The 27,532-nt window shown below is 41.4% G+C and overlaps 2 protein-coding genes across 11 annotated transcripts in view; one reads left to right on the top strand and one right to left on the bottom strand.

Moving 5' to 3' along the window:
* The window catches only part of MDN1 (midasin AAA ATPase 1), a 140,565-nt gene extending 133,146 nt beyond the window's left edge, over positions 1 to 7,419 (bottom strand). For both annotated transcript variants that reach the window (XR_015133133.1, XM_086317723.1), the window contains exon 1: positions 6,496 to 7,419. Coding sequence is in view for 1 of the 2 variants with exons in the window: in XM_086317723.1 (XP_086173849.1) it covers positions 6,496 to 6,597 (102 nt within the window). In the remaining variant the exon portion in view is untranslated. The remainder of the gene's footprint in view (positions 1 to 6,495) is intronic.
* A 5,989-nt stretch (positions 7,420 to 13,408) lies between these two features.
* CASP8AP2 (caspase 8 associated protein 2) overlaps positions 13,409 to 27,532 on the top strand; it is a 35,073-nt gene continuing 20,949 nt past the window's right edge. For 4 of the 9 annotated variants that reach the window (XM_086317719.1, XM_086317717.1, XM_086317713.1 and 1 more), the window contains exon 1: positions 13,409 to 13,464. The gene's annotated coding sequence lies outside the window, so the exon portion shown is untranslated. Of the gene's footprint in view, positions 13,729 to 13,860; positions 13,965 to 14,316; positions 14,370 to 27,532 lie in introns of those variants that run through there. The other 5 variants (XM_086317718.1, XM_086317714.1, XM_086317715.1 and 2 more) reach the window with 4 other exon arrangements.

The following is a 27,532-nucleotide window of genomic DNA, read 5'->3' as shown; positions in this document are numbered from 1 at the left end:
CTGTTTGCACCTATCTTCAATAAAGCTACCATGAACATTCATGTACAAAAGACTTATGGACATATTTTCATGACTTTTATTTTCTGGCCATGACATGTGGCAAGAAGGATCTTAGTCCCCAATCAGGGATTGAACCTTGGCCCTCAGCAGTGAAAACACAGAGTCCTAACCACTGAAACACCAGGGAATTGTCTAAATTGTGATTTTTAATTTTAAAAAAAATTTAAGAAATTTCTTGGGCTTCCCTGGTGGCTCAAACGGTAAAGAACGTGCCTGCAATGCAGGCGACCTGGGTTCAATCCCTGGGTCAGGAAGATCCCTTGGAGAAGGGAAAGGCAACCCACTCCACTATTCTTGCCTGGAGAACCTGGTGATCAGAGGAGCCTGGTGGGCTACAGTCCATGGGGTCACAAAGAGTCAGACACTCAATGTTTAACAGAAGTTGTTTTCCAAAGTAGTTGTAACATTTCACATCCCCACCAGCAATGTCTGAGTGCTTCAGCTGCTATATAAATTCACAAATACACAGTACTATTAGTCTTAATTTTAGCCATTCTAGTGGAGGTGGAGTGGTATATGGTATAAAGTGTCTAACAGCCACTCATTTATCTTCTGTGATGTAATTTGTTCAAATCTTTTACCCATTTTTAAATGGGGTTGTTCCTGTATTAACCATGATGGTTTCTGTAGATCCTCTATATCAGCTTGAGGAAGTTCTGTTCTATTCGTACTTTGTTTTTCTCCTGAATGAGCTTGTTAATTGGCATTCCTCCAACGCCCTTATCATCTAAATTGTCTAATATATTGGCATAACATTTTTCATAGTAGTCACTTATCTTTCTATTCTTTTTAAAATCTGTAATGGTGGCCTTTTTCCATTCCTAATAATTTGGATTCTTCACTTTTATTCTTGGTCAATCTTTTCAAAGAATCAACTTCTGGTTTCAATAGTTTCCTATACAGTTTATCCATTTCCTATTTCATTCATTCCCGCTGTTAGCTTTATTATTCTCTTCCCTCTAATTATTTTGGATGTAATTTCCTCTTTTTTTAGTATTTCACAAGGTGGAAGCTTAAGAAATATCACTAATTTCAAACCATGTTTTTCTTTTATTCATATATTTCACATGTTATGAATTTCCTTCTAATTGTAGCTACAATCACAAATTGTTTAAATTATAATACAGTTCAAAATTTTTGATTCTCCCAGAGATTTCTTCTCTGATCATAAGTTTCTTTAAATTTTCTTACTTAATTTCTAACATTTAGGGATTTTTCCTTATTTAACATATTATTTAACTTATATGCAGAGTACATCATTTGAAATGCCAGGCTGGATGAAGCACAAGCTGGAATCAAGACTGCCAGGAGAAACATCAATAACCTCAGATACGCAGATGACACCACCCTTATGGCAGAAAGCAAAGAAGAACTAAAGAGCCTCTTGATGAAAGAGGAGAGTGAAAAAGTTGGCTTAAAACTCAACATTCAGAAAATTAAGATCATGGCATCTGGTCCCATCACTTCATGGCAAATAGATGGGAAACAATGGGAACAGAGACTTTATTTTGGGGGCTCCAAAATCACTGCAGATGGTGACTGCAGCCATGAAATTAAAAGAAGCTTGCTCCTTGGAAGAAAAGCTATGACCAACCTAGACAGCATTTTAAAAAGGAGAGATATTACTTTGCCAACAAAGGTCCGTCTAGTCAAAGCTATGGTTTTTCCAGTGGTCATGTATGGATGTGAGAGTTGGACTGTGAAGAAAGCTGAGTGCCAAAGAAGTGATGCTTTTGAACTGTGGTGTTGGAGAAGACTCTTGAGAGTCCCTCTGACTGCAAGTAGATCCAACCAGTCCATCCTAAAGGAAATTAGTCCTGAATACTCACTGGAAGGACTGATGCTGAAGCTCCAACACTTGGCCACCTGATGTGATGAACTGACTCACTGGAAAAGACCTTGATGCTGGGAAAGACTGAAGGCAGGGGGAGGGGGGACGACAGTGGATCCGGATCACCGACTCAATAAGACATGAGTTTGAGCAAACTCTGGGAGTTGGTGATGGACAGGGAAACCTTCCAGGCTGCGGTCCATGGGGTCGGGCAAAGAGTCGGACATAACTGAGCGACTGGACTGAACTGAAAGATTTTTCCCAGCATTATTTTGAGGGTTTCCCCCGCTAATTTCATCTCACTGAGATAACTGAATAAGCCTTTTATAATTTCAATTCTTCTAAATTTTTTGAGGTTTATTTAATGGCCCATCTTATGATCTATCTTGGTAAATGTTTCAGATGTGTAGAGCATATATTCTGGAATTATTGGGCACAGTATCCTATAATGCCAATTAGGTCAGGTTTGTTGATAGTGCTCAGGTCTTCTGTATCCTTACTAATTTTCTGTATTTGTACTATCAAGTACTGAGGTTACAGTATTAAAATTCTCCAATTATAACTGATTGTCTATTTTTCCTTTTCTATCACTTTCTGATTCATGTATTTTATTATTAGATCCATGCATATTTAGGTTTCTTTCTTAATTCTGAAATACTGACATTCAGGGCTGGATATGTTCCTTGCTGTGAAGGCTACCCTGTGTATTAAAAGACGTTTAGCAGCATCCCTGGTCTCTACACTCTACATGCCAAAAATATCCCCATCACAAGTTGTGAAAAATTTTAAAACGTCTCTAGATTTGCCCCAGAGAGTAAAATCCCCTGAGCTGAGAGTCATCAGGCGGGGGGGGGGAACACTTCAAAAAAGAAAATGGAAATAAGACTAACAGAAAATCAAGTTTCTTTTAAAAATTAAAAAAAAATCATATGCTATCTTAGAAAGATTAGATTTTGATTCTGGAAATAATGGAAAGCTTTTAGACAGAATAGTTCCATCTATGGGGTCACACAGAGTCGGACACGACTGAAGCGACTTAGCAGCAGCAGCAGCAGTGATAGATTCAGATTTGTCTTATTAATGATAACTTATATTAAGAGGCCAGAATAGGATGGGAGATAATAGCTAAAAGGAGTAGGGGCTTCTTTTTTAAGTAATAAAAATGTTCAAAAATGGACTGTGATGACAGTTGCACATACCTGTGAACAGAGCAAAAGCCACTGAACTGTATACTTAAGTGGATGAATTATATGGCATATGAATTATCTCTCAAAGCTGTCTTAAAAAGTTCTAATTCTAGCTCACATATATTGATTACTTTCTACCGGCCAGGCACTGTGGTAAGCTCCTCAAATGCATCATCTAGATTTCACAATCTTATTTATAGCCATAACAACAGCAACCACTTTTATAGACAACACTTACTGTACCCTAGGCACCTAACTCTCATAGCAACCCATGAAGTAGGTAACATTATCCCCATTTTACAGATAAGGAAACTGAAAAATAAAAAAAAGGGATAAGGTCATAAAGCAGATAGTAGAACCAGGAATCACATCACAGGCTCCAGAATCTCTGCTTTTAACTACTCTGTAACCATTTAGCAACTATCACACATAATATGTATCAAGAAGCTGAGACCTAGGAGAGTTGAGCAACTTGTGGAAGGCCCCCAAAACAATGGTAACACACTCCAGTATTCTTGCCTGGGATATCCCATGGAGAGAGGAGTCTGGTGGGCTACCATCATCCATGGGGTCGCAAAAGGGCCAGACACAACTTAGTGAGTAAACAACAATAAGGAAAGAGAAGAGAAGGACTTCCTTGATGGTCCAGTGGTCGAGTCTGTGCTTTCACTGCAAAGGGAGTGGGTTCAATCCCTGGTAGGGGAACTAAGATCCCGCATGCCACATGCATTGCCAAAACACAAAACCAAAAAAGGAATATGATCTGCACCCATCCTTCAGTCCCACTACCCACACATGCTCTCAAGCACTCTGCTCTTCCTCAACATAGACAGTGATCAAGGACATAAGATGTGATTCTGTGATTTACAGTAAAAGAAAAAAAAAAAACACATAGTCTTTAAAACCCCACACCTGTCCAAGTACCTAAAACTCTGGGAATTTCCTGTGATGAGAGAAATATGCTACAGTAACGCAGTGACTTTCAGAAAGCAGCTAAACTGAGAGCCAATCACGTGATTAGAGGATTAGACCTTTCATTCCCATGCCTTGACCTCTGAGGAGGGCAGAGGGGCTAGAGATTAAGAGCTGAATCACCAATGGCCAAAGATTTAGTCAATTGTGCCCGTGAAGGAAGCTTTCATAAAAACCCCAAAGAATGTGGTTCGGAGAGCTTCAGGGACGACTGTCCTGAAAAGTGAAATATTTCTCCAAGTTTTGTGAGCTGCTCTAGCAAATTAATCAAACCCAAGAAAGAATTTATTGGAACCCCCAATTTATAGGCCAGCTGGTCAGAAGAGCAGGTAAGGGTGGGAGAAGTCTTTTAGGGTTAAGCCTTTACTCTGAAGGAACTGACACTTCCCACAGAATTGAGTTAAATTATAGGACACCAGATGGTATCTGAGAATTGCTCGGTAATGCGAGAAAGAAAACCCACGTGCTGGAATTAAGAGTCAGAACTGTAGGATGCTAGTAGTAGTAAGGATGAAGAGAAAGACACAGATTCAATACCAAGAAAGGAAAATCAACAGGACTTGGCTATATGTGACAGAAAAGGAGCAAAAAGAGTTGAGGACACTCAGTCTTCTCTAACAAGGGACTGGACAGAGAGACGGGGGTGTCACCAGCTGAGATGAAGAACAAAGGAAGCACATCCTAAAAATTTATTTCAGATCCCAAACTCCATGAGAAGTAAGGTTTCAAAATCTTTGCTGGGAGTTCCCTGGTGGTCTAGTGGTTAGGACCCCATGCTTTCACTGTCCAGGGCCCAGGTTCAATTTCTGGCAGGGGGAACTAAAATCATGAGGTTCAGTGGTGGGAAAAAAAGGTCTTTGCTCTCCAGTAAAAATCACTATTTTCCCAAATAGGAGAAAAATAGATAACAACACAATCAACTCTTCTCTGAGTGAAAGGCTTGAAATCATTACTGAAAATAGAAAGGAGCAAACCTGAAAGACATTTCTCAGATTGGATAGAATCTGAGACAGAGGAGAGACAAATGGAAAGTACAGGTGGTCGGAATCTTCTTAATTCAATTGGGCTTTCTAGTAGCTTTCAAGTCCCTCAACATTACTATATACAGTCTCAGAATCCACCTGAGTGGTTCCCACACTTCAAAATCTCAGATTCTCTTTTTTTAAAAAGGCTATGAACCATTTCCTCATTTTACTCCCAATACATAAGCACTAATTTTCTATCCAATTACTGTGAAGAACCATAAACAAACCTCCTGCTGTCAGTGGTCCAGGATCCCCAGCTTCAGAACCTCTGCTCTAAATGCAAGCCCACTTACAGAAAAATACTTCTAGCCATAATACATAGTTCAGGAGCCTGTCACCACAAACTCAGCTCATATAAATTGATTTTTTCATTAGTCCAGCCCATCAAAATTCAGTTTTCTTTCCAGACCTCCGTTAATGTTAATGATCCCTTCCTTGGGGGAAATCACAGGCCAGATAACCCCAGGCATATCTTCCACTACTTCCTCCCCTTTGCTATACACGTTCAATTTGTCATCAAACAGACATGCCTCTCCTGTTAGCTCAGGGCCTCTCCAGACTCGAAAAACTGCTGTTGCTTCCTTAGCAATAGGATATATATGTTCCAGACACCGGACTTAGGGGAAAAAAAATTTATTTCCCCCGACTCTCAAGCTCACAGGTGTGGTGGGGAAGCATAAAATAGAAAGTTAAAACGACAGGTGAAAAAATGCGTGATAAGGATCCTCAACTCAGCGAGATATCTGGTCAACGAGAGAAGGCTCTTAGAAGGCCAGAGCACCCATTTTTCAGAAAACTAATTCATAATTCCTATGGCTTACGAATTATGCCCTCGCTCTCGCTTGGCCCATCAGTTGTATTCTGTGTTTATGAACGTCTCCAAAAATAGACACGAAATACCTTGGGGGTCTGAGACGATAACGAATTTATCTGTATCCGCAAAGTGCCACACTGTGTCTTACTCCCAGCGGGAATACAATCAATACTTGTCAGTGGGCAGGAAAGTCAGAACAAGGCAGAAAGGAAACATCCACCCAAGCTAAGAGAGGGGGCTGAACTTGTCGGCACGCTTAAATAATACAAATGTCAAAAGGGCAAACATGCAACCTCAACTACCAAAAAAACCCCCCAAAACACGTTTTTCTCTGAAGGTCACGTTTGGCGCACGCAGCCAGGGTGCTGCAAGGAAATAAATCGGTGGAGAGAAGGGAAGACTCTCCCATAGAATAAATAACAAAAGGCTCCTTCCAGGCTCCTCAAATGAGCGCGGACGCCTCCGCCACTGGCCAGCCTTGGGGAGGGGGCCAGAGTGACAAGACACCGCTCTCCAGTCCCCTGCGTCTTCCCGCAGGGCCATGGGGCACGCGCCAGGCGGTTGGTGGGGACGGCCCAACTCTTTCCCTCCCTCTCCTTCTCTTACCTGCTTGACCAAGAACCTGCCCAGCTCGCTACGACTCTTCTCGTTCTTGGCAGCGATTAACCGCAGCGGCGCGGCCGCCACATCCAGCAAGAGGTGCTCCATGATCACGGGTCCTCCGTCCCGGGCGGCCACAGGCGCTCCTTGCTTCGCGCTAAGAACCCCCGAGCCGCTGAGGTCCCCGCGCCGGAACTGCCACTAACTACGTCTCCAGTGAAAGCGGCCACCGCCGCTTCACCAGTACCTAGAGAGCTGCAGCAGCACACGTGGGGGGAGCACGCGGCGCTCTGCATCATCAGTCCGCGACCGCACCGACCAGCGATCGCGGCCCCGCCTCCTCGGCACCGGAAACGCGGGGCGTCAGTATCTATATACTTCCGGCATAGACGCCACCAGAAATAGCTTTTGCTGGTGGAGGATAACGGTTACAATGATGGTAGATCCGGCGACAAAGAGTGGCGTGACAGCAATTCAGGAGAAGCTAGGGGGCCCCTAGGGCCGTGTGCCTACTATCCTCAGCCCGCCATGCCTCCTTCTGCCTCATCAGGCAAAAAGATCAGCTAGGAATGAAAAGCAGATTTACCCCCTCTAACCCATCAACTCCCCTTTTAGACGGTTGGCCTGTGGAAATTCACGCACAAGTGTAACAAGCATAGATAGCCCTCGCAGCAGTCTTATTATAAATATTGGATATGTGTTAAGATGGGTGATGAAAGAAACTTTCACAATTTGAGATACAGAAAAGTCATTTGGGGTTATACATGCGTTAAGGTGAATTTTATGTTAAGGAAAATAGCCTCTTTGTGGCCTATCAAACATAAATTTTATATGTGCTCTAATTATTAAAGAGGAGCACACTGACAAGTAAAGAATGTCCATGTTAAAAATAAAGATTAAATGCCTTTCTTTCTGGGAGGCTAATGTTGGTCCTACTTTGATGATGATTTCCTTTTCCAGACTTCCTTTTCCAGTGTGTGTGTGTGTGTGTCTGTGTGTGTCTGTGTGTCTGTGTGTGTTTTAAACCTTGAAGAAATGTAGTGTGTATGTTTTATACCTTGAAGAAATGTAATGTCTGTGTGTTTTAAAGCTTGAAGAAATGTAATGTGTGTGTGTGTGCGTGTGTGTGTTTTAAACCTTGAAGAACTGTAACCATGTCTTATTTAATGTTCTTTGTATTGACAAGATATAAAATTGTGCTGGAACCCATGCTTCTCTGGAGCAGCTTCACAGAGTAATCTGGGAAGCTGGCTTCTGGGCTAGTCCTTAGTTTGACTGAAATAAAACTTGTTTCTATTCTTATTATAGATTATTGATTATTTTCATTGACATGGGAATGAAATAAAGTATGCTATATAGGACACTGAATATTCTGAAGGCACTGTGAAGAGTGGAGTAGAAGAGTACATAAAACTAAAAGTGTATTAATGTCAAATTCATTGATGAACAAGCCAAAATAATGACAAAGTCAGACCAGTGGTTGCTTTTGGGGGTATTGACTAAGAAGGGCCTAAGGGAACTTCCTAGGGTGATGGAAATATTTCAATATCTTCCCCTGTGTGGTGGTTACTCTGATAGATACAAAAACCATAATTTATTTGCGTTTTTCTTTAAAATTGAGGATATATGTCAAAGTACTGTGTTCCAAGGTCTTCTCAGGTGGCTCAATGGTAAAGAATAGCCTGCCAACGCAGGAGGTAGGGTTCTGATCCCTGGGTTTGGAAGGTCCCATGGAGGATGAAATGGCAACCCACTCCAGTATTCTTGTGGAGAATCCCATGGACAGAGGAGCTTGGCAGGGTACAGTCCATTAGGTCACAAAGAGTTGGACATGACTAAGTGACTGGACATGAATGCACTGTATTCCAAGTTTCCCTGGATTTCCTGTTCTGGGTGGATATATTACTTTGAAATGCAGATAAGTTTACCATATTCATAGACCTTTGATTTTAAGTTGAAAAGACAGAGACATTGACCAATGTGAAAAGTATTACAATGTTTGAAAGAACTTGAGGTTTCACTATATGTTTAGGTACTTATGTAATACCGAAGAATCTTTTGTACTCTATTACTGCTGCTGCTGCTGCTGCTGCTAAGTTGCTTCAGTCGTGTCCGACTCTGTGCAACCCCATAGATGGCAGCCTACCAGGCTCCCCCATCCCTGGGATTCTCCAGGCAAGAACACTGGAGTGGGTTGCCATTTCCTTCTCCAATGCATGAAAATGAAAAGTGAAAGTGAAGTCACTCAGTCGTGTCCGACTCTTCGAGACCCCATGGGCTGCAGCCTACCAGGTTCCTCTGTCCATGGGATTTTCCAGGCAAGAGTACTGGAGTGGGGTGCCATTAGTTAATCATAAAAGAGATGTTACCTGTAAGTTTAAATTATACATAATGGTCCATCTCTGGGAACCCTGCTTCCAGGTAATGAGTATTAAGCTAAGATACTGTTGTTTAGCTCATAGGAAACATCTTGACCACACCTACTTTTGAATGACTATAGAGAGGAAGAAATGAACACATCCCCTACAGAGGCTGATGGGAACCAGGAAGTGTTTGACTTTACTCCCTCCCCTTTTAGTATAAAAGGAGCCTGAATTCTAACTCAGGCAAGATGGTTCTTTGGGGCATGAGTTCACCATCTTCTCTGTTTGCTGGCTTTCCAAATTAAGTTGTTATGCCTTGCTCCAATAACTGGTCTCTTGAATATTGGCCTGTCATGTGGCATAGTAGTATGAGCTTAAACTCGGTAACCCTTAGGAATGTTTTACTTGTCAGTTTTGTGTTTGTCCTACAAGTATGAAGCATTTAAAAAACAGATGAAATGAATTACATTTATAAATGGAGTTTAAAATACTGAAAGGAATTTAACTATACGCTTTAAATAGGAGCAATTTCTAATTTAAATTCATCAAAGTCTTTCTCTGGCCTTCCATTCTCATATTTCACATAACAACTTTAATAAAACTCTGCAGTTTTGTTCTGTTATTGCCATAATTGTTCCAGTAGTCTAATTCTTTGTAACAAATTATTACCTTAAATTATACTGACTTAAAACACCAACTATTTTATGTGTGTGTGTGCTAAGTCACTTCAGTCGTGTCCGACTCTTTGCAGCCCTATGGACTGTAGCCTGCCAGACTCCTCTGTCCATGGGATTCTCCAAACAAGAATACTCCAAGCACGCCCTCCTTCAGCAGATCTTCCCAAGCGAAGGATTGAACTCATGTCTCCTGCATAGGAAGGCAGGGTTTTTACCAATGACTAGCTCCACCAATACTTTATAATAGGGAGGTTCAGGAATTTGAGCAGGGCTCTGCTGGCAATTCTTGTCTTCCATGGGCTATTGACTGAGGGCATTCAGTTGTATTGAGCTAGTCAATGGCCTAATCTGGTAGGTCCAATATAAGTTCACTCACACATCTTGTATCCTGGCAGGGATGGCTGGAAGGCTGAGCTCAGCTGGAACTTTAAGCTGGAATGCTTACATGACCATTTGAGGTTGAGGAGAGAGAGATCTCCAAGAAGCCTGGATAGAAACTGCAAGGTCTTAGAAGTCCTAAAACATCCCTGTCCTTGCATCGTATGGTCAAGCAAGTCACTAAAGCCAGCCCAGATTCAAGGCACTGGAAGTTAGACTTCATTTCTCAATGGAGGAGTGGCAAATAATTTCCAGTCATCTCTATTTACCACAACTGATGCACTTTTTGAGATTTCTAACAATTTTCCAGAGCACTTTCATTTGAATTATTTGAGTAACAGAATTTTTATAATGCTAACACTGGAAATGTTAACCCTAGTCTCTTACCCACATTCAGGATACTGAGTATCTTGCACTTGTTCCTTTGGATAGATTCCCCCTCCTCTCCTTCTTCATCATCCTCTCTGCCCTTAGGTGCTGACCTGTTCAGATTACAAGGAGTTTAAGTCTTAGGTGTGTTCATAACATATTGCAATAGAGGTATCATTGCTTCCAAACCATTTAAGGAACAGAAATAAGGAATATGTATTTTAAAAAACCATGAGCTCATGCTGACATTTCCAATTCATGTAAAATAGTGTAAGTTTTCACCCCTAATGTTTTGATTTTAATCTTGGATCTCTTTTCTCTTTCAATAAATATCTTAATTCCTAAAAAATATTAAAATATTGCATATTTCTTTATTCCACAAGATACAAAAATAGTTTCAAAATTACAACATTAATACTAACAATAAAACTACTGCATGAGTTATAAGATTTCTTTGCAGTTCTTTTTGTCCTTAGAAGTATATCCCACTCATGATATACAGTCAGAGCACTGTAGTCATATGTCACTTGAAAGAATTGTTTTGTCTATGTGGTTATATTTCTCTTGTTTACACAGTTTCATTATTTAGATTTATTTTCCATTTAAATGTTTTTTCTTCCTGATTTAAATCAATCTTTTAATATATGAAACTCTTCTATAGTTTAAAAGTAAAAGTTTATAAAAAGGCAAACCTAACACTTTAAATAGGTAAAGTATATGGTATGTGAATTATATCTCAATGAAACTGTAATTTTAAAAAAGGAAGAAAAATCATGCATATTTCCATACATATATTTTGCTTGTTTTTGCATAGCAACACTTGAAGGATTAATTAGAACCTAATAAAAAAAAAAGGTACCATACAGTACCTGAAGCCATCATTTAATATTTTTATGTGGAAATAATTTTTTATTTAAGTAAAAATACTTAAATGGGGGCTTCCGGTTCCATATGGTACTTTTTTTATTAGGTTCTAATGTATCCTTCAAGTGTTGCTGTATGAAAACAAGTAAAATATATGTATATTCTTTTTCTAATTCTTTCATTGTACTTTTATCCCCCTTAACACTGTATCTCCTAGTTACATAAACATCTTCTTCAGAAATTGCTTTTACTTTAGCAAGATTTGCAATTGTGAGTTCAGACTCCATAAAGGATGTAACTATTTTACACTACTCCATTTCCCTAAGAAAAATATTGATTTCTTCAGTTGGCTTCTGTAAGTTTACCAAATCTGCAATGAGGTCTTTTGATGCAAACTTTTGAAGCAAATATTTTTACAGGTAGTTCCCACCTCCCAACCCCGCCTTCCTTGCCAGGGCTTGCAGAATCTTAGTTGCAACATCTTCTTTCCCTCTCTGACCAGGGAATAAACTCAAGCCATAGCAGTGAAAGCACAGAGTTGTAGTCACTGGACCACCAGGGAATTCCCCAAGCAAATATTTTTAAACCGAATACTACTTTCTGTTCAATGTAAAGTATTTAAGAGAGTACCAGTAACAATGAGAGACTTTGTAAGGCTTAAATTATAAGGTTATTCTTTTCTGGAAGATAACTTTGCTGGAAACCTTTATTTTTGAGGCACATATGCTGTGTTCTCCGGAGAAGGCAATGGCAACCCACTCTAGTACTCTTGCCTGGAAAATCGCATGGACTGAGGAGCCTGGTGGGTTGCAGTCCATGGGGTCGAGACTGAGCGACTTCACTTTCACTTTTCACTTTCTCGCATTGGAGAAGGAAATGGCAACCTACTCCAGTGTTCTTGCCTGGAGAATCCCAGGGAGGGCGGAGCCTAATGGGTTGCGGTCTATGGGGTCGCACAGAGTCCAACACGACTGAAGTGACTTAGCAGCAGCAGCAGCAGCAGCATGCTGTGTTCTCAATAATTTTTTTTTTTGATGACAGCCATCAAGTACTCATGCTGAAAACCAGTATTCAATCAGTTGCTATGTTTTATCACTTTCATCTCCTAAATTGTCTAAAATCAATTCCCTAGGCTACCTGCCATCTGCCTCATTTTTTCTGGATCACTGCAACAGCATCTCAAAATCCTCCTTCTCAAGGCCAACAGAGCTTACTGAATGTAAATCAGATCACCAGAACCCCAAGCTTAAAAACCTTCGGTGGCCCGCCCATCTTTAAAAGTAAATTCCAAGCTCTTCGACAAGTTCTATGGGGCTTCAAGGTCTGACCCAGGCCTCTCTCTCCAGCCTCACCTCACCCTTTATGCTCCGGCAACGACGTGTGCCTTATGATTGCACACCCTCTACCCTCCCAGTTTCCACTACCTGGAAAGGTACCTGGCTAAGTTTTCTTCAGAAGCGACGGTGGTTGGGGGAGAATCTAGGAAACCAGTATTCTTCCAAAACATATTCATCCAAATGAGGACTTTCTGAAAAACTTTATTCGCAAGTTGTTAAAATGGAAAAACAGGAGGAAAGGACTCGGGATCAAGATCATCTCTCTTGATGAAGTAGCAGCGGAAGCTGGCTTTATTTCCCCACCGGTCAATGGCGCAGGGCCAGCCTCTGGGGGTTAGATCCTACAGGTGCCTCTGATGCCCGCAAGTTCTAAGAGATAATTCTGGTAGCCTGACTCTAAAAAGCACTCCTCTCTCTCCCATCCCACTTGACTGGTATCCCCTCGATACCAACTCCCCGGGGTAAACTGCTTATCCTTCAGTCAGGTATCTGAGGGCAGTGCACAACAGGGCTTACTCGTCGTCATCACTTCAGCGCCCAGCACCTGTTTAGCACGCGGTTGGCAATCAGTAGAATTAATTGAACAAACTAAATAAATTCGTCGAATTAACAGAACAAAGAACTAAGTAAATGACAGTGCCTTCTCAGCGATTATTTCCCCCTTTCGTTAAAGAGCTCCCAGACCCCGCCCTACCTCAGCCAAGGTTCTGCCCCTTCCGTATGGAAGCCCCGCCCCTTCTCCCCGCCAGGGCAGACCCCGCCCCTTTGCCTCAAACGCGAGTTTGGCGCCAACCTTGTTTTTTTTAATCCCTCCCAAAGGCGGGAACTATTAATGTGCGCCGAGGACGTGCTTTGCGTCCGATCCGATTGGCCGTGGACGCTTAGTCCCGCCTCCGGGTGCTAATAGCGAGCTGGCATTGGTGGAGATGCCAGGGAGACCAGAGTGTCCAGAGAGGATCCCAGGCTGCTTTGGGCCAGGCGGGGCGGGTAAGTTCTTGTAGGGGTCCGGTCTGCGCGGAGCTTCTGGGAAGAGTTTGCATGGCGCGGAAGTCCCTTTAGCGGAGGCTCACTGCGTCCGGAGAGCCAGAGAGTTGAAGGGAGCAGCGGAATCGGTGGGGGTTGGCGTGCGTCTAATGTCCGGGGCCCCCAGGAAGCCGCGTTCCTCGGAAGCAGCTTCTGGGTTTTCACTCCAGATCCCTCTGTGGTCCTTCGAGAGAATTCGGGAAGGGGCGGGGGCGAGGACTAGCGCAGGTAGGAATTTCGACCCTTCCTGCCCCTCCCCTCCAAAACCTATCTTTCCTTGAAATTGTCTTTTCGACCATTCTTCCTTCCCCTCCCCCCCACCAAAACCTATCTCTCCTTGCAATGTACTCGTTCAGATGTGATTCTCTGGAGGAATGGGTCTTTCCTGTGTCTGGTGATCATTGGATGTAGTTTGTTTCGGCCACTGTTACACCCAGAGAAGTTGTTTACCTTAATCTCTACAGGTATGAGAATCTTTTCCTAACACAGAGTAGACCCTAAATCAGATGTGAATGTATAATTCGTAGAGTCTCAAGATTTGCGCTTCAGACATCAACTTGCTATTGATTCTGATTCTTCCCTTTTCTTTCCCATTCTTTACAGCTCCAGCTCCAAACCTTGTCTGTCTTGAAGGCTCCTCCCCCATCTCACTCAGGGCTCTTTTGATTGGAGGGGGGACAGAGGCCTTCAGGGGAAGAATCTCCCTACCCCAATTAGTTATAGCGTTTCTTGCCATTTTGCAAAAGATCACCCATTAAAAACTTTTTTTTTATATTTTTCTCTCTAATGAATATTCTTTTTGTCATCTGGCTTTAGAGACAGCTGAGTTCTAATCCCAGGTCTCCCTTTACCAGATGTTGGACCTTGAGGCAAGTTTCTCTTATCTATTTCTGCATCTGTAAATTGGGAAAAAGAATAGTCTGTACCTCATAGGACGATGCTTCCTAGGGCCCACTTGACTTTGCGCTCCAGGATGTCTGGCACTAGTTGCGGTATGCAGGATCTTTAGCTGCAGTATGTGACTTCTTCGTTGTGGCATGTGGGATCCAGTTCCCTGACCAGGGATTGAACCCAAGCCTCCTGCATTGGAAGCATGGAGTCTGAGCCACCGGATCACCTGGGAAGTCCCGAAACATCCTTATCTTTTACATCTCCCTAGCTATTTTCCTTCGGAGAAGGCAATGGCACCCCACTCCAGCACTCTTGCCTGGAAAATCCCATGGATGGAGGAGCCTGGTGGGCCGCAGTCCATGGGGTCGCTAAGAGTCGGACACGACTGAGCGACTTCACTTTCATTTTCAAGATAAATTGATAATGTATTTCGGAGAAGGCAATGGCACCCCACTCCAGTACTCTTGCCTGGAAAATCCCATGGACAGAGGAGCCTCGTAGGCTGCAGTCTATGGGGTCGCGAAGAGTCGGACAGGACTGAGCGACTTCACTTTCTCTTTTCACTTTCATGCATTGGAGAAGGAAATGGCAACCCACTCCGTGTTCTTGCCTGGAGAATTCCAGGGACGGGGGAGCCTGGTGAGCTGCCGTCTATGGGGTCGCACAGAGTCGGACTCGACTGAAGCGACTTAGCAGCAGCAGCAGCAATAATGTATTTAAGAGCATTTAGGTCAGTGGCTGGCACATAGGGTACAGTATGTGGTGTTTGTTACTCTTTTCCCCTTACATCATTTTAGGGATCTTGCTGTATTAGATTAAGCCTTTGCTGTGAGCCTAAAAATACCCTTTCCCTCTCCCCTGACTCTTTGTCTACATATATGTTTGTTTTTCTCTACAAATGTTTATTTCATTCCCTTGATTTTTTTTTTCTTAAAGGAAACCTCCTTCAGACTGTCTCTTGAAGACATCCTATCACAAAAGGCTAGGTGATCCTTCTCTCATCTGCTTTGCCTTCACATCTGAATTCATTGGGATTGTTCCTCAAAAGATTATGAGTGAGCTTGCAATGCTTTTCTTTCATCATCATGGTTCTCAACTTTAAAAAGTTTGCTTCTACACTTTGGTGCAACTCTCCTATCAGAAACAATTCTCTTTGTATATTGAGACACTCATTTGGAGAAAGATGAGAGCAAATGTGAAAAATCCTTCTTCCCAAGAGATACTGATACGTAATTCCTCGTCTTCTGTTTCCTGTCTTCCTTTTCAAGAGAATCACTGGTCTTTATAACTTCAAGGGTGATCTCAGCTAGGGTAGTTATGTCTTTTTAATTGATGAAGTATAGTTGCTTTACAATGTTGTGTTAGTTTCTGGTATACAGCAAAGTGATTCAGTTTTATACATTCTTTTACTCTATATATTCTTTATCATGTTATTTTTCATTATGGTTCATTACAGGATACTGAATATAGCTTGCTGTGCTATAGGACCTTATGGTTTATCTATTTCATATGTAGTAGTTTGTATCTGCTAACCCAAACTCCTCATTTATCCCTTCCCCCCACTCCTTTTCCCCTTTGATAACTATAAACTTGTTTTCTGTGTCTGTGAATCTTTCTGTTTTGTGAATAAGTTAATCTGTGTCATATTTTAGATTCTACATGTAAATGATCTCATATGGTATTTGTCTTACTGTTTCTGACTTCACTCAATATAACAATGTTTTGGGCTAGCCATGGTGCTGAAGATAGCAATATTTCATTCTTTTTTTATGGCTGAGTAGTATTCCATTGTGTATATATACCACATCTTTTTTATCCACTCACTTGTCAATGGACATTTGGATAGTTTCTAATCTTGGCTATTGTTCAGTTCAGTTCAGCTCAGTTGTGTCCGACTCTTTGTGACCCCATGAACTGCGGCATGCCAGGCTTCCCTATCCACCAACTGTGACTTGGGTTGAGTCTACCCAAAAACCCATGTCCGTTGAGTTGGTGATGTCATCCAACCATCTCATCCTCTGTCATCCCCTTCTCTTCCTGCCCTCAATCTTTCCCAGCATCAGGGTCTTTTCAAATGAGTCAGCTCTTTGCATCAGGTGGCCAAAGTATTGGAGTTTCAGCTTCAACGTCAGTCCTTCCAATGAACACCCAGGACTGATCTCCTTTAGGATGAACTGGTTGGATCTCCTTGCAGTCCAAGGGACTCTCAAGAGTCTTCTCCAACACCACAGTTCAAAAGCATCAATTCTTCGGCGCTCAGCTTTCTTTATAGTCCAACTCTCAAATCCATACATGACTACTGGAAAAACCATAGCCTTGACTAGACAGACCTTTGTTGACAAAGTAGTGTCTCTGCTTTTTAATATGCTGTCTAGGTTGGTCATAACTTTCTTTCCAAGTGGTAAGCGTCTTTTAATTTCATGGCTGCAGTCAGCATCTGCAGTGATTTTGGAGCCCCCCAAAATAAAGTCAGCTACTGTTTGCAGTGTTTCCCCATCTATTTGCTATGAAGTGATGGGTCCGGATGCCATGATCTTAGTTTTCTGAATGTTGAGCTTTAAGCCAACTTTTTCACTCTCTCTCACTTTCATCAAGAGGCTCCTTAGTTCTTCACTTTCTGCCATAATGGTGGTGTCATCTGCATATCTGAGGTTATTGATATTTCTCCCGGCAATCTTGATTCCATCTTGTGCTTCCTCCAGCCCAGCGTTTCTAAATAGTAGCAATTATGTCTTGTCTTCTGTGCTATATACTTTTTAGACATCTTGTCCTGAATGTCCTACAGATAATTCAACATGTCTTCTTTGGTTCTCCATTTCAGTTGAAAGCATGACTACCTTGTTACGGAAGCTAGGAACTGAAGAGTTGTCTTTTGCAAATTGGGATTTTGATTATTTCAGCAAGTATTTTTTTTATTACCTACCAACCTGTCAGGCTGTATGTTGAGAGCTGGGGGTACAATGGTAAACAGAACAGACCAGGGCCTGGTCTTGGTGAAGCGTATAGTCTAGTGGATGAGACAGATATTTCTCTAGCAGTCCCACAAAAATGTAATCATAAACTGAAGAGAGGCCATGTAGAGAAAGGACACAGTGTTATAAAAATATTTAACAGATGGTTAAATTTAACAGGGTCTTCCCTGTTGATTTTGACAGTGAAGATCTGCCTGCAATGCAGGAGACCCAGGTTCGATCCCTGGGGTGGGTTGAGTCGTGTCTGACTCTTTGCCACCTCGTGGAGTGTAGGCTGTCAGGAGTCTTCCTGCATCTCTTGCATTGCAGGTGGATTCTTTACTGCTGAGCCACTGGGAAAGCCCTTAAGTCACAGTATCAAGAGGAATTGAGTGAAGCACAGTGAGAAAAGAGTACTCCCTACTGAGGCCCTGTGGTGGTAGGAACAGACTGTGTTCTGGGAGCTGAAGGAAGGCCCTTATGATCAGAGCACAGACTCCTGGAGAATGGGGGAGAATGATGCAGACTAACACTGCAGCTTCCCCAGTGGCTCAGTGGTAAAGAATCCGCCTGCAGCGCAGGAGACCCTGGTTCGGTCTCTGGGTCAGAATGATGTCCTGGAGAAGGGAATAGCAACCTACTCCAGTATTCTTGCCTGGGGAATCCTATGGACAGGGGAGCCTGGCAGGCTGCAGTCCATAGGGTCGAGTAGAGTCAGACATGGCTGAAGCGACTGGGCACACAGCACACAACACTTAGAGGAGGGCAGAGGCTGGCTCACTCAGGGCTTTGTAAGCAGAACTGTGACAAATTTGTTTTCTAACCAGGATCAGCTGGAAGCACTGAAGAGTTTTAAACGGAGGGAACATGATCATATTTGCATTTTGAAAAGACAGCTCAGGCTGTGGTTTTGAAATGGGCAATATTGGGTACTTGAATAGGTGCTTGCGTGCTAAGTTGCTTCAGTCGTGTTTGACTCAGTGCGACTCTGTGGACTGTAGCCCTCCAGGCTCTTCTGTCCATGGGACTCTCCAGGCAAGAATACTGGCGTGGATTGCCATTTCCTACTCCAGGGGATCTTCCTGACCCAGGGATTGAACCTACATCTCTTATGTCTCCTGCAATGGCAGGTGGGGATCTTTACCACTAGCTCCGTCTGGGAAGCCTGATACTTGAATACATTTTTCCTTAAATCTTTTTGATTCTGGCACTGAAATCTCTGAGGTCTGCTTCTAATCTTTATTTCCACTGTTAATAACTTAGTCACCCCTCATTGTCTACTGTATGTTATAATAGCCTTTGCTATCTGCCTTGCTACTAATATTTTCAATACTCTTCTTGCTAGAGTTGAATGTCTGAAATGCAGATTTTTTCTTTGAAATTCAGATTTGATCATTATATTTCTTGGCCTTAAAAGCTTTTAGTGGTTCCCTCACTCTATGGTTGAAGAAGTCCAAGTATTTCACCAGACTTTCTAAAACCTCAGTTCTCACATTCTATTCTGTGGCTTGCTTGTGAACTTATTGATAGATGTTGTCAGGAAGTGTGTTTGCACGCAGGAGTCCAGTTTCACTGAACCTTGGGATTTTGGAAATCTTGGGGTAGTGAATGAGAGGGTCAGAAGTGGAGGTGCCAGTGTCTGTGTTGACTTTATTCAGTAGGTGTTGGGAAGTAATACGAAGTTTTTGAGCAGGAAATGAGATGAACAGGATTGCTTTGGAAGAACTAACTCAACAATTGTGGGTAGCATGTGTTTGGAGAGCGAAGATAACTAGGTAGCTATAGTGGAGGCTGAAACAAATTTCTTCAGCAAGAACAAAGAAAAAGGGAGAAGCATCAGTAGGGATGGTACTCAAAGAAACAGTGATATCAGGAGGTGACAGATGTTGATGGAAAGATTTTTTTTTTGGTTTTGTTTTGGACTTGGTGAGCTTGGACTTATAGGAATGTATCTATTAACTTTAGCATCTTATTGCTGACTCCTGGTTTGTATTTTAGTACAGACAGTTCCTAGTTTTCAGGCACTGAAGGAGCAGCAGAGGAGTCTGATTTGGTATCCCTGTTTTTTGTAGCTGCTCTTGCTCTCCATCTCAACTTCTTTGTGTTTGCCCATCAGATGTTGAATCCAGACTTTGCTTTGCAGTTGTAGAAAAGAAGACTGATGTCCAGGAGCTTGTCACCTTAGAAGAGTATTCAGATAATTTTTACAACGGCCCAATAGCATTTAGAACTAGTTATGTGTTATTAAATTGTAACTACAGCTCTGTGAAGTCTTCCCTGTGAGCTTTTCATGATGAATAAGATAAGTAGTCTTTTGAGTGAGAGCCAGTGAATAAACCATGAGCTTTAGTTAACGGATATAGATATATTTTGGTTAAGGGTCTTTTGGTTGATTTCCTTGTTTATTCAGCACACCTTTATTTTCATATTTGTATATTAAGTGCTGAGAATATAGATTTTTAAAACTTGATCTCTGCTTTCAGGTTGCTCATGTTCTCTCTAACTGCTATCCAGTACAGCAACCTCTAGCCACATATGGCCATTTAACTTTTTTTTTTTTTCTTGGCCATGCTATACAGCTTGAGGGATCTTAGTTCCCCAACTAGGGATTGAGCCCCCGTGCCCCCAGTGATGGAAGTGTGGAGTCCTAACCACTGGACCACCAGGGAACCCCCTCTTTAACTCTTAAGTTAATTAAAACAAGCTACAATTTAAACATCAGTCTCAGTGTGTTAGGCCAAGTAATGGATTCACCAATATGTCCATGTTCTAATCTTAGGAACCTATGAATATGTTGCCTTACGTGGCAAAAGAAAGTTTTCAGGGAATTCTCTGGTCCAGGTTAATGGAGAAGAGTGTCAGAATCCAAGGTATGGATATTATGTGTGCTTATTGCTCCTTTGCTGGTGGAGCAAAGAAATATCAATACATGTGTGTCTACTAACTCATGTATATACATGCACCTATAATTATGTCTAATCATCTGTATCTATGTTGAGTTAAATGTATGTTCTTACTGATGTCTTCAGCTATCATCTATTACCACAGGGGTCATTTTTAGTATGTTCTCTTGCTTTTCTGTAACCTTTTGCTTCAGTAGCAAGAAACCTGGCTCTCACTACCACCCACTGATTAAATCATTCAATTCCAATATACATATATAACAGATCGGAACTGTTACTTTGTACCCTAGTGGGAAGCAACTTCATCAACTAGAAGACAGTGCTTATACTAATTGAGATTTTAATGCTATACCATCTTCCATTTGGGGGGATAAATCTTACTTGTCCTTAGTGTACTTTTGTTTTTGTTTTTTGTTTAATGTCTTGCTGGATGCAGTTGGCTAATACTTTTAAAAGACTGTTTCTATGTTCATAAGAAAGATGGACCTAAAGTTTTCCTGTCTTGTAATTTTCCTGTTTTGTCCTGTCTTTGCCCAGTTTTGATGTCTAGACTGTACTAACCTTACAAATCTTGTCTCTCAGCCTTTCCCCCCCATTTGTTGTCTGGAATAGATTTTATCTCTTCTTTGAAGGTATGATAGAATTACAAGTTTCTTTATGAGTAGATTATTGTATTGAACTATTTAATCATTATTTAATCATCCCAGATTAACTACTGTATTGAATTATTTTAAAATGTGTTCATATTTTCGGTTTCTTCTTTAGTCAGTTTTGACAAGTTACGTTTTTCTAAAAAGCCATCCGTTTGATTGAACTTTGAAATACATTTTGTTAATAACTTAATCTCTGCTGTGTGTGAGACTGTTGTGCATGTGTGCTCAGTCGCTTAGTCGTGGCCAACTCTTTGGGACCCCATGGACTGTAGCCCGCCAGGCTCCTCTGTCCATGGGATTTTCCTGGCAGGGATACTGGAGTGAGTTGCCATTAGGGGATCTTCCTGACCCAGGGATCGAACCTGAGTCTCCTGCAGCTCCTACATTGGCAGGCATGTTCTTTACTGCTTAACCACTGGGGAAGCCCTTGTGAGGCCATACTCCTTTTCTATTCCTAATGTTTGTTCTTTCTTTTTCTTTATTAGTTTTGCTAGGTATATGTCTATTTGATTTGTCCTTTTAAAGAGCTATCATTTATTTTTATTCATCTTTAGAGCGTTGTTTCTTTTCATTAATTTATGTTTTTTATGTGTTTCTTTCAGTTTACTTTGTTCTTTTTGTTGAGTTGGATGACCTAATTAATATTTTGTATTCTTTTCCTAAAAATTTATTTCATGCTATAACTTTTCCTCTAAAAGTATTTTTGTTGTATCCCACAAATGTTTTGTAGTATATACATTGTTAGTTCTGTGTATTTCCCAATTTCCATTAATATTTGTTCTTTGCCCTCTGTTTGTGGTTTTTGAAAGTAATTGGGAAATTTGAAAATGCACTGTTAATTTCAAACTTTATTAATAAAAGCATGTCTGAAATTTGTTGAAACTCACTGTTACAATATGTTGTCCATTTTTATAAATGTTCTTGGAAGTAATACAAGTGTAGTAATTTAGTGTAGGTAATATAAAAATCATCAGATCAAATCTGTCAATTTTGTGTTCAGAGCTGTATCTTTAAATCTCTTTTAACTGCTTGATTAGCAGAGTGTATTAAAACCTCTGTTGTGATTGCCTACAAGTATCAGACAAAAGCCACATGGTAGCTTTGAAAGAGAAAGTGTATTAGAAAGAATTGTTAACAGCAAGTTGGAATAACTGGGAATTGGTTAGTAAAGAGTTAAAGATAACCCTAAGAAAGAAGGAGTAGCAGATACAGGATCAGCCACTACCTTTAGGGTTGAGATAGACCATCCAGAGAAGACCCATCTCCCCATCATTGGAAAGAGTGTGGCCCAGGCTAATTGAATGGTGGAGAAATTGCTAAGTGCCTTGCTGGTGACAGTACTTTGGACTTAGCAGAGGAGCTGCATAGGGAAGCCCCTAGATGCTATTGGGTGCTGTGGGATCCAGGAGTTGGAGAAACTGCCCTCTCCATAAGCCTAGCAGGAGAAAGCTATGTCCTGCAGGAGTCCATTGTAATAGCAGCCTTATGTATAGGAGGCAAGCATGTAGAAAAATTGTGCCCTTGCAGAAACCTAGTGCTGGAGAAGCTGTGTACTGTAAGTATTGAATGCTGGGGAATGCTGGCTCTGCAGGAACCTGGCCAGCTAGACACACTGAAAGTAGGAAGAGAAACCCCCTTCCTTTCCAGGGTCCCTTCAGCACTCTCTACTGACAAAACTGTACATAGGGCTAGTAAGCAAAGGAGAAATATTTTCAGGGCCTACCTCCATTATCACACAAGGGTAGATAGGGAATAAAGAGGCATCATAATTCCCACAGTTCCTTTAACTTTATGTGTATATACATATATATAAATAATTCTCAGAGACAATTTTGAAGATCTCTTAGTGCTACATCTATTGTGACTAATAAATGAGCAATCACTTTTCTCTTAAATTTTAAAAGTAATTTAAATGTATATATATTATTTGGTGGTAGGGGCCTAGAAAGTAAGGTTTGCAGACGGTGATCCCATAAACAATTGGAGGAAAAAAGTTTAAGACAGGTGAGGGGCAAAAACTCAGGATTTTTTGGATCTCTTGTATTTGCCAATTTTAAATAACCAAGACAAGCAGAATCTTTTTTTTTCTTTTTAAAGTAATAACTACCAATAGTAAAAACTGAAACTGTGAAATGATATGCAGTGAAGGCTTTGATCTGTTTGATCTGTTTAACCAGGTCATCAGATTAATTGGTCACCATTTTGTGGGGAAAAAAAGCCATTGAGTGATGCTCCCTTCAGTTTGCAGCTAGTAGTAGGTTACTGCCAGGAAACCTGTGAGTTTCTTCTCCATCAGTTGTGTGCTGCTTTACCAAGAGTTAGTTGTGTTACTTGCCAAATGTGATTATGCCATTTTTGTGTTTTGTAATTATTGCGCAGGGTATAACAGAGTTGATTAAACATATACGTATACTTTGATTTTATCTAAAGGCATAATATATAAATTATATCTCTTGTGGTAGAATCATGACCTTTCCTTTGAGTATACATCCAGTGATTAGAGCTCTGACTTCCTTGCACACCAAGAAGATGTTGCTTGGGATTTCCAGGACTGTTTTCATTTGAGTAACAAATTCTATACTTCTGAGTCCACCTGAGTACAGACTAGATTTTCTCTTCTAGTATTTTGGATTATGTCACCCTCACTTGACTTGACAGCAATTGTAAGTGTCTTGCTTCTCACCTTTTAGACTTTCTAGAACATTCAGTCTAGTTTTCCCTGGTAAATAGCTGAATAGTAATCCCACTCCAGTATTCTTGCCTGGGAAGTTCCATGGACAGAGGAGGCTGTTAGGTTATAGTCCATGGGGTCGAAAAGAGTCAGACATGACTTAGTGACTAAAATAACAACAATCATACTTTTACTTAGAAAAATAAGGAGATAAACATAATTGGATTTGAAAATAGATGCACCTGGTTGTTGGTAGGTTATCTCAGTTGATGAGAGCAGAGGTATGCAGGCACAGGTACCCTTAATAACCCCAAATAGCCATAGTGGCCATAGTTCATTGACTGTGGGCAACATTCATATACCTTACAGGCAGAATGGAGAGTGTCAGATCAGTTCAGTTCAGTTCAGTCACTCAGTTGTGTCCGACTCTTTGCGACCCCATGAATTGCAGCACGCCAGACCTCCTTGTCCATCACCAACTCCTGGAGTTCACTGAGACTCACGTCCATCGAGTCAGTGATGCCATCCAGTCATCTCATCCTCTGTCGTCCCCTTCTCCTCCTGCCCCCAATCCCTCCCAGCATCAGAGTCTTTTCCAATGAGTCAACTCTTTGCATGAGGTGGCCAAAGTCCTGGAGTTTCAGCTTTAGCATCATTCCTTCCAAAGAAATCCCAGGGCTGATCTCCTTTAGGATGAACTGGTTGGATCTCCTTGCAGTCCAAGGGACTCTCAAGAGTCTTCTCCAACACCACAGTTCAAAAGCATCAATTCTTCGGCGCTCAGCCTTCTTCACAGTCCAACTCTCACATCCATACATGACCACAGGAAAAACCATAGCCTTGACTAGACGGACCTTTGTTGGCAAAGTAGTGTCTCTGCTTTTGAATATGCTGTCTAGTTTGGTCATAACTTTTCTTCCAAGGAGTAATCGTCTTTTAATTTCATGGCTGCAGTCACCATCTGCAGTGATTTTGGAGCCCAAAAAAATAAAGTCTGACACTGTTTCCCCATCTGTTTCCCATGAAGTGATGGGACCAGATGCCATGATCTTAGTTTTCTGAATGTTGAGTTTTAAGCCAACTTTTTCACTCTCCTCTTTCACTTTCATCAAGAGGCTTTTTAGTTCCTTTTCATTTTCTGCCATAAGGGTGGTGTCATCTGCATATCTGAGGTTGTTGATATTTCTCCCATCAGTCTTGATTCCAGCCCAGCGTTTCTCATGATGTTCTCTGCATCTAAGTTAAATAAGCAGGGTGACAATATACAGCCTTGACGTACTCCTTTCCCAGTTTGGAACCAGTCTGTTGTTCCATGTCCAATTCTAACTGTTGCTTCCTGACCTACATACAAATTTCTCAAGAGGCAGGTCAGGTCGTCTGGTATTCCCATCTCTTTCAGAAGTTTCCACAGTTTATTGTGATCCACACAGTCAAAGGCTTTGGCATAGTCAATAAAGCAGAAATAGATGTTTTTCTGGAACTCCCTTGCTTTTTCAGTGATCCAGTGGATGTTGGCAATTTGATCTCTGGTTCCTCTGCCTTTTCTAAAACCAGCTTGAATATCTGGAAGTTCACGGTTCATGTACTGTTGAAGCCTGGCTTGGAGAATTTTGAGCATTACTTTACTAGCGTGTGAGATGAGTGCAATTGTGTGGTAGTTTGAGCATTCTTTGGCATTGCCCTTCTTTGGGATTGAAATGAAAACTGACCTTTTCCAGTCCTGTGGCCACTGCTGAGTTTTCCAAGTTTGCTGGCATATTGAGTGCAGCACTTTCACAGCATCATCTTTCAGGATTTGAACTAGCTCATCTGGAATGCCATCACCTCCACTAACTTTGTTCGTACTGATGCTTTCCAAGGCCCACTTGACTTCACATTCCAGGATGTCTGGCTCTAGGTCAGTGATCACACCATCGTGATTATCTGGGTCGGGAAGATCTTTTTTGTACAGTTCTTCTGTGTATTCTTGCCACCTCTTCTTAATATCTTCTGCTTCTGTTAGGTCCATACCATTTCTGTCCTTTATTGAGCCCATCTTTGCATGAAGTGTTCCCTTGGTATCTCTAATTTTCTTGAAGAGATCTCTAGTCTTTCCCATTCTGTTGTTTTCCTCTATTTCTTTGCATTGATCGCTGAGGAAGGTTTTCTTATCTCTTCTTGCTATTCTTTGGAACTCTGCATTCAGATGCTTATATCTTTCCTTTTCTCCTTTGCTTTTCGCTTCTCTTCTTTTCACAGCTATTTGTAAGGCCTCCCCAGATAGCCATTTTGCTTTTTTGCATTTCTTTTCCATGGTGATGGTCTTGATCCCTGGCTCCTGTACAATGTCATGAACCTCCGTCCATAGTTCATCAGGCACTCTATCAGATCTAGTCGCTTAAATCTATTTCTCACTTCCACTGTATAATCATAAGGGATTTGATTTAGGTAATACCTGAATGGTGTAGTGGTTTTCCCTACTTTCTTCAATTTCAGTCTGAATTTGGCAATAAGGAGTTGATGATCTGAGCCACAGTCAGCTCCTGGTCTTGTTTTTGTTGACTGTATAGAGCTTTCCCATCTTTGGCTGCAAAGAATATAATCAATCTGGTGATGTCCATGTGTAGAGTCTTCTCTTGTGTTGTTGGAAGAGGGTGTTTGTTATGACCAGTGCATTTTCTTGGCAAAACTCTATTAGTCTTTGCCCTACTTCATTCTGTATTCCAAGGCCAAATTTGCCTGTTACTCCAGGTGTTTCTTGACTTCCTACTTTTGCATTCCAGTCCCCTATAATGAAAAAGACATCTTTTTTGGGTGTTAATTCTAAAAGGTCTTGTAGGTCTTCGTAAAACCGTTCAACTTCAGCTTCTTCAGCGTTACTGGTTGGGGCGTAGACTTGGATTACTGTGATATTGAATGGTTTGCCTTAGAAACAAACAGAGATCATTTTGAGATTGCATCCAAGTACTGCATTTCGAACTCTTTTGTTGACCATGATGGCTACTTCATTTCTTCTGAGGGATTCCTGCCCTCAGTAGTAGATACAATGGTCATCTGAGTTAAATTCATCCATTCCAGTCCATTTTAGTTCGCTGATTCCTAGAATGTCGACGTTCACTCTTGCCATCTCTTGTTTGACCACTTCCAATTTGCCTTGATTCATGGACCTGACATCCCAGGTTCCTACGCAATATTGCTCTTTACAGCATCGGACCTTGCTTCTATCACCAGTCACATCCACAACTGGATATTGTTTTTTCTTTGGCTCCATCCCTTCATTCTTTCTGGAGTTATTTCTCCACTGATCTCCAGTAGCATATTGGGCACCTACTGACCTGGGGAGTTCCTCTTTCGTATCCTATCATTTTGCCTTTTCATACTGTTCATGGGGTTCTCAAGGCAAGAATATTGAAGTGGTTTGCCATTCCCTTCTCCAGTGGACCACATTCTGTCAGACCTCTCCACCATGACCCGCCCGTCTTGGGTAGCCCCACGGGCATTGCTTAGTTTCATTGAGTTAGACAAGGCTGTGGTCCTAGTGTGATTAGATTGACTAGTTTTCTGTGAGTCAGATAAGTTAGTGAATGTCAGATAAGTCAAGATGTTTTTAAACTGCTTTGGATTCTTATGTTGCTTCCAGTCTCGTGCTATATCGAATATTCCTGTATATACATATTTGTAATCATGTGCTTGATATATCTATAGAGCAAATTACTAGACATGAAATTGTTTAAATTGCATTTAAAAACTTGATAGCTGTTTCCAGATTACCTCCTTAGAGTTTGTACCAGCATATGCTCTATGTATGAGAGTATATATGAGCATTGTTTAGTTGCTAAGTCATATCTGATTCTTTTGCAACCCCATGAACTGTAGCCTGCCAGGCTCCTCTGTCCATGGGATTTCCCAGGCAAGAATCTAGGAGTGGGTTGCCATTTCCTTCTCCAGGGAATCTTCCCTACTCAGTTATCAAACCCACGTCTC

Source organism: Bos grunniens, chromosome 9, assembly GCF_055505025.1.
Source record: "Bos grunniens cultivar Pamir isolate PY7600 chromosome 9, Bosgru_T2T1.0, whole genome shotgun sequence".
In the NCBI taxonomy this organism is placed as follows: domain Eukaryota; kingdom Metazoa; phylum Chordata; class Mammalia; order Artiodactyla; family Bovidae; genus Bos; species Bos grunniens.
The sequence above is the reverse complement of the archived record's forward strand: the minus strand, read 5'-3'. Positions and strand labels throughout refer to the sequence as shown.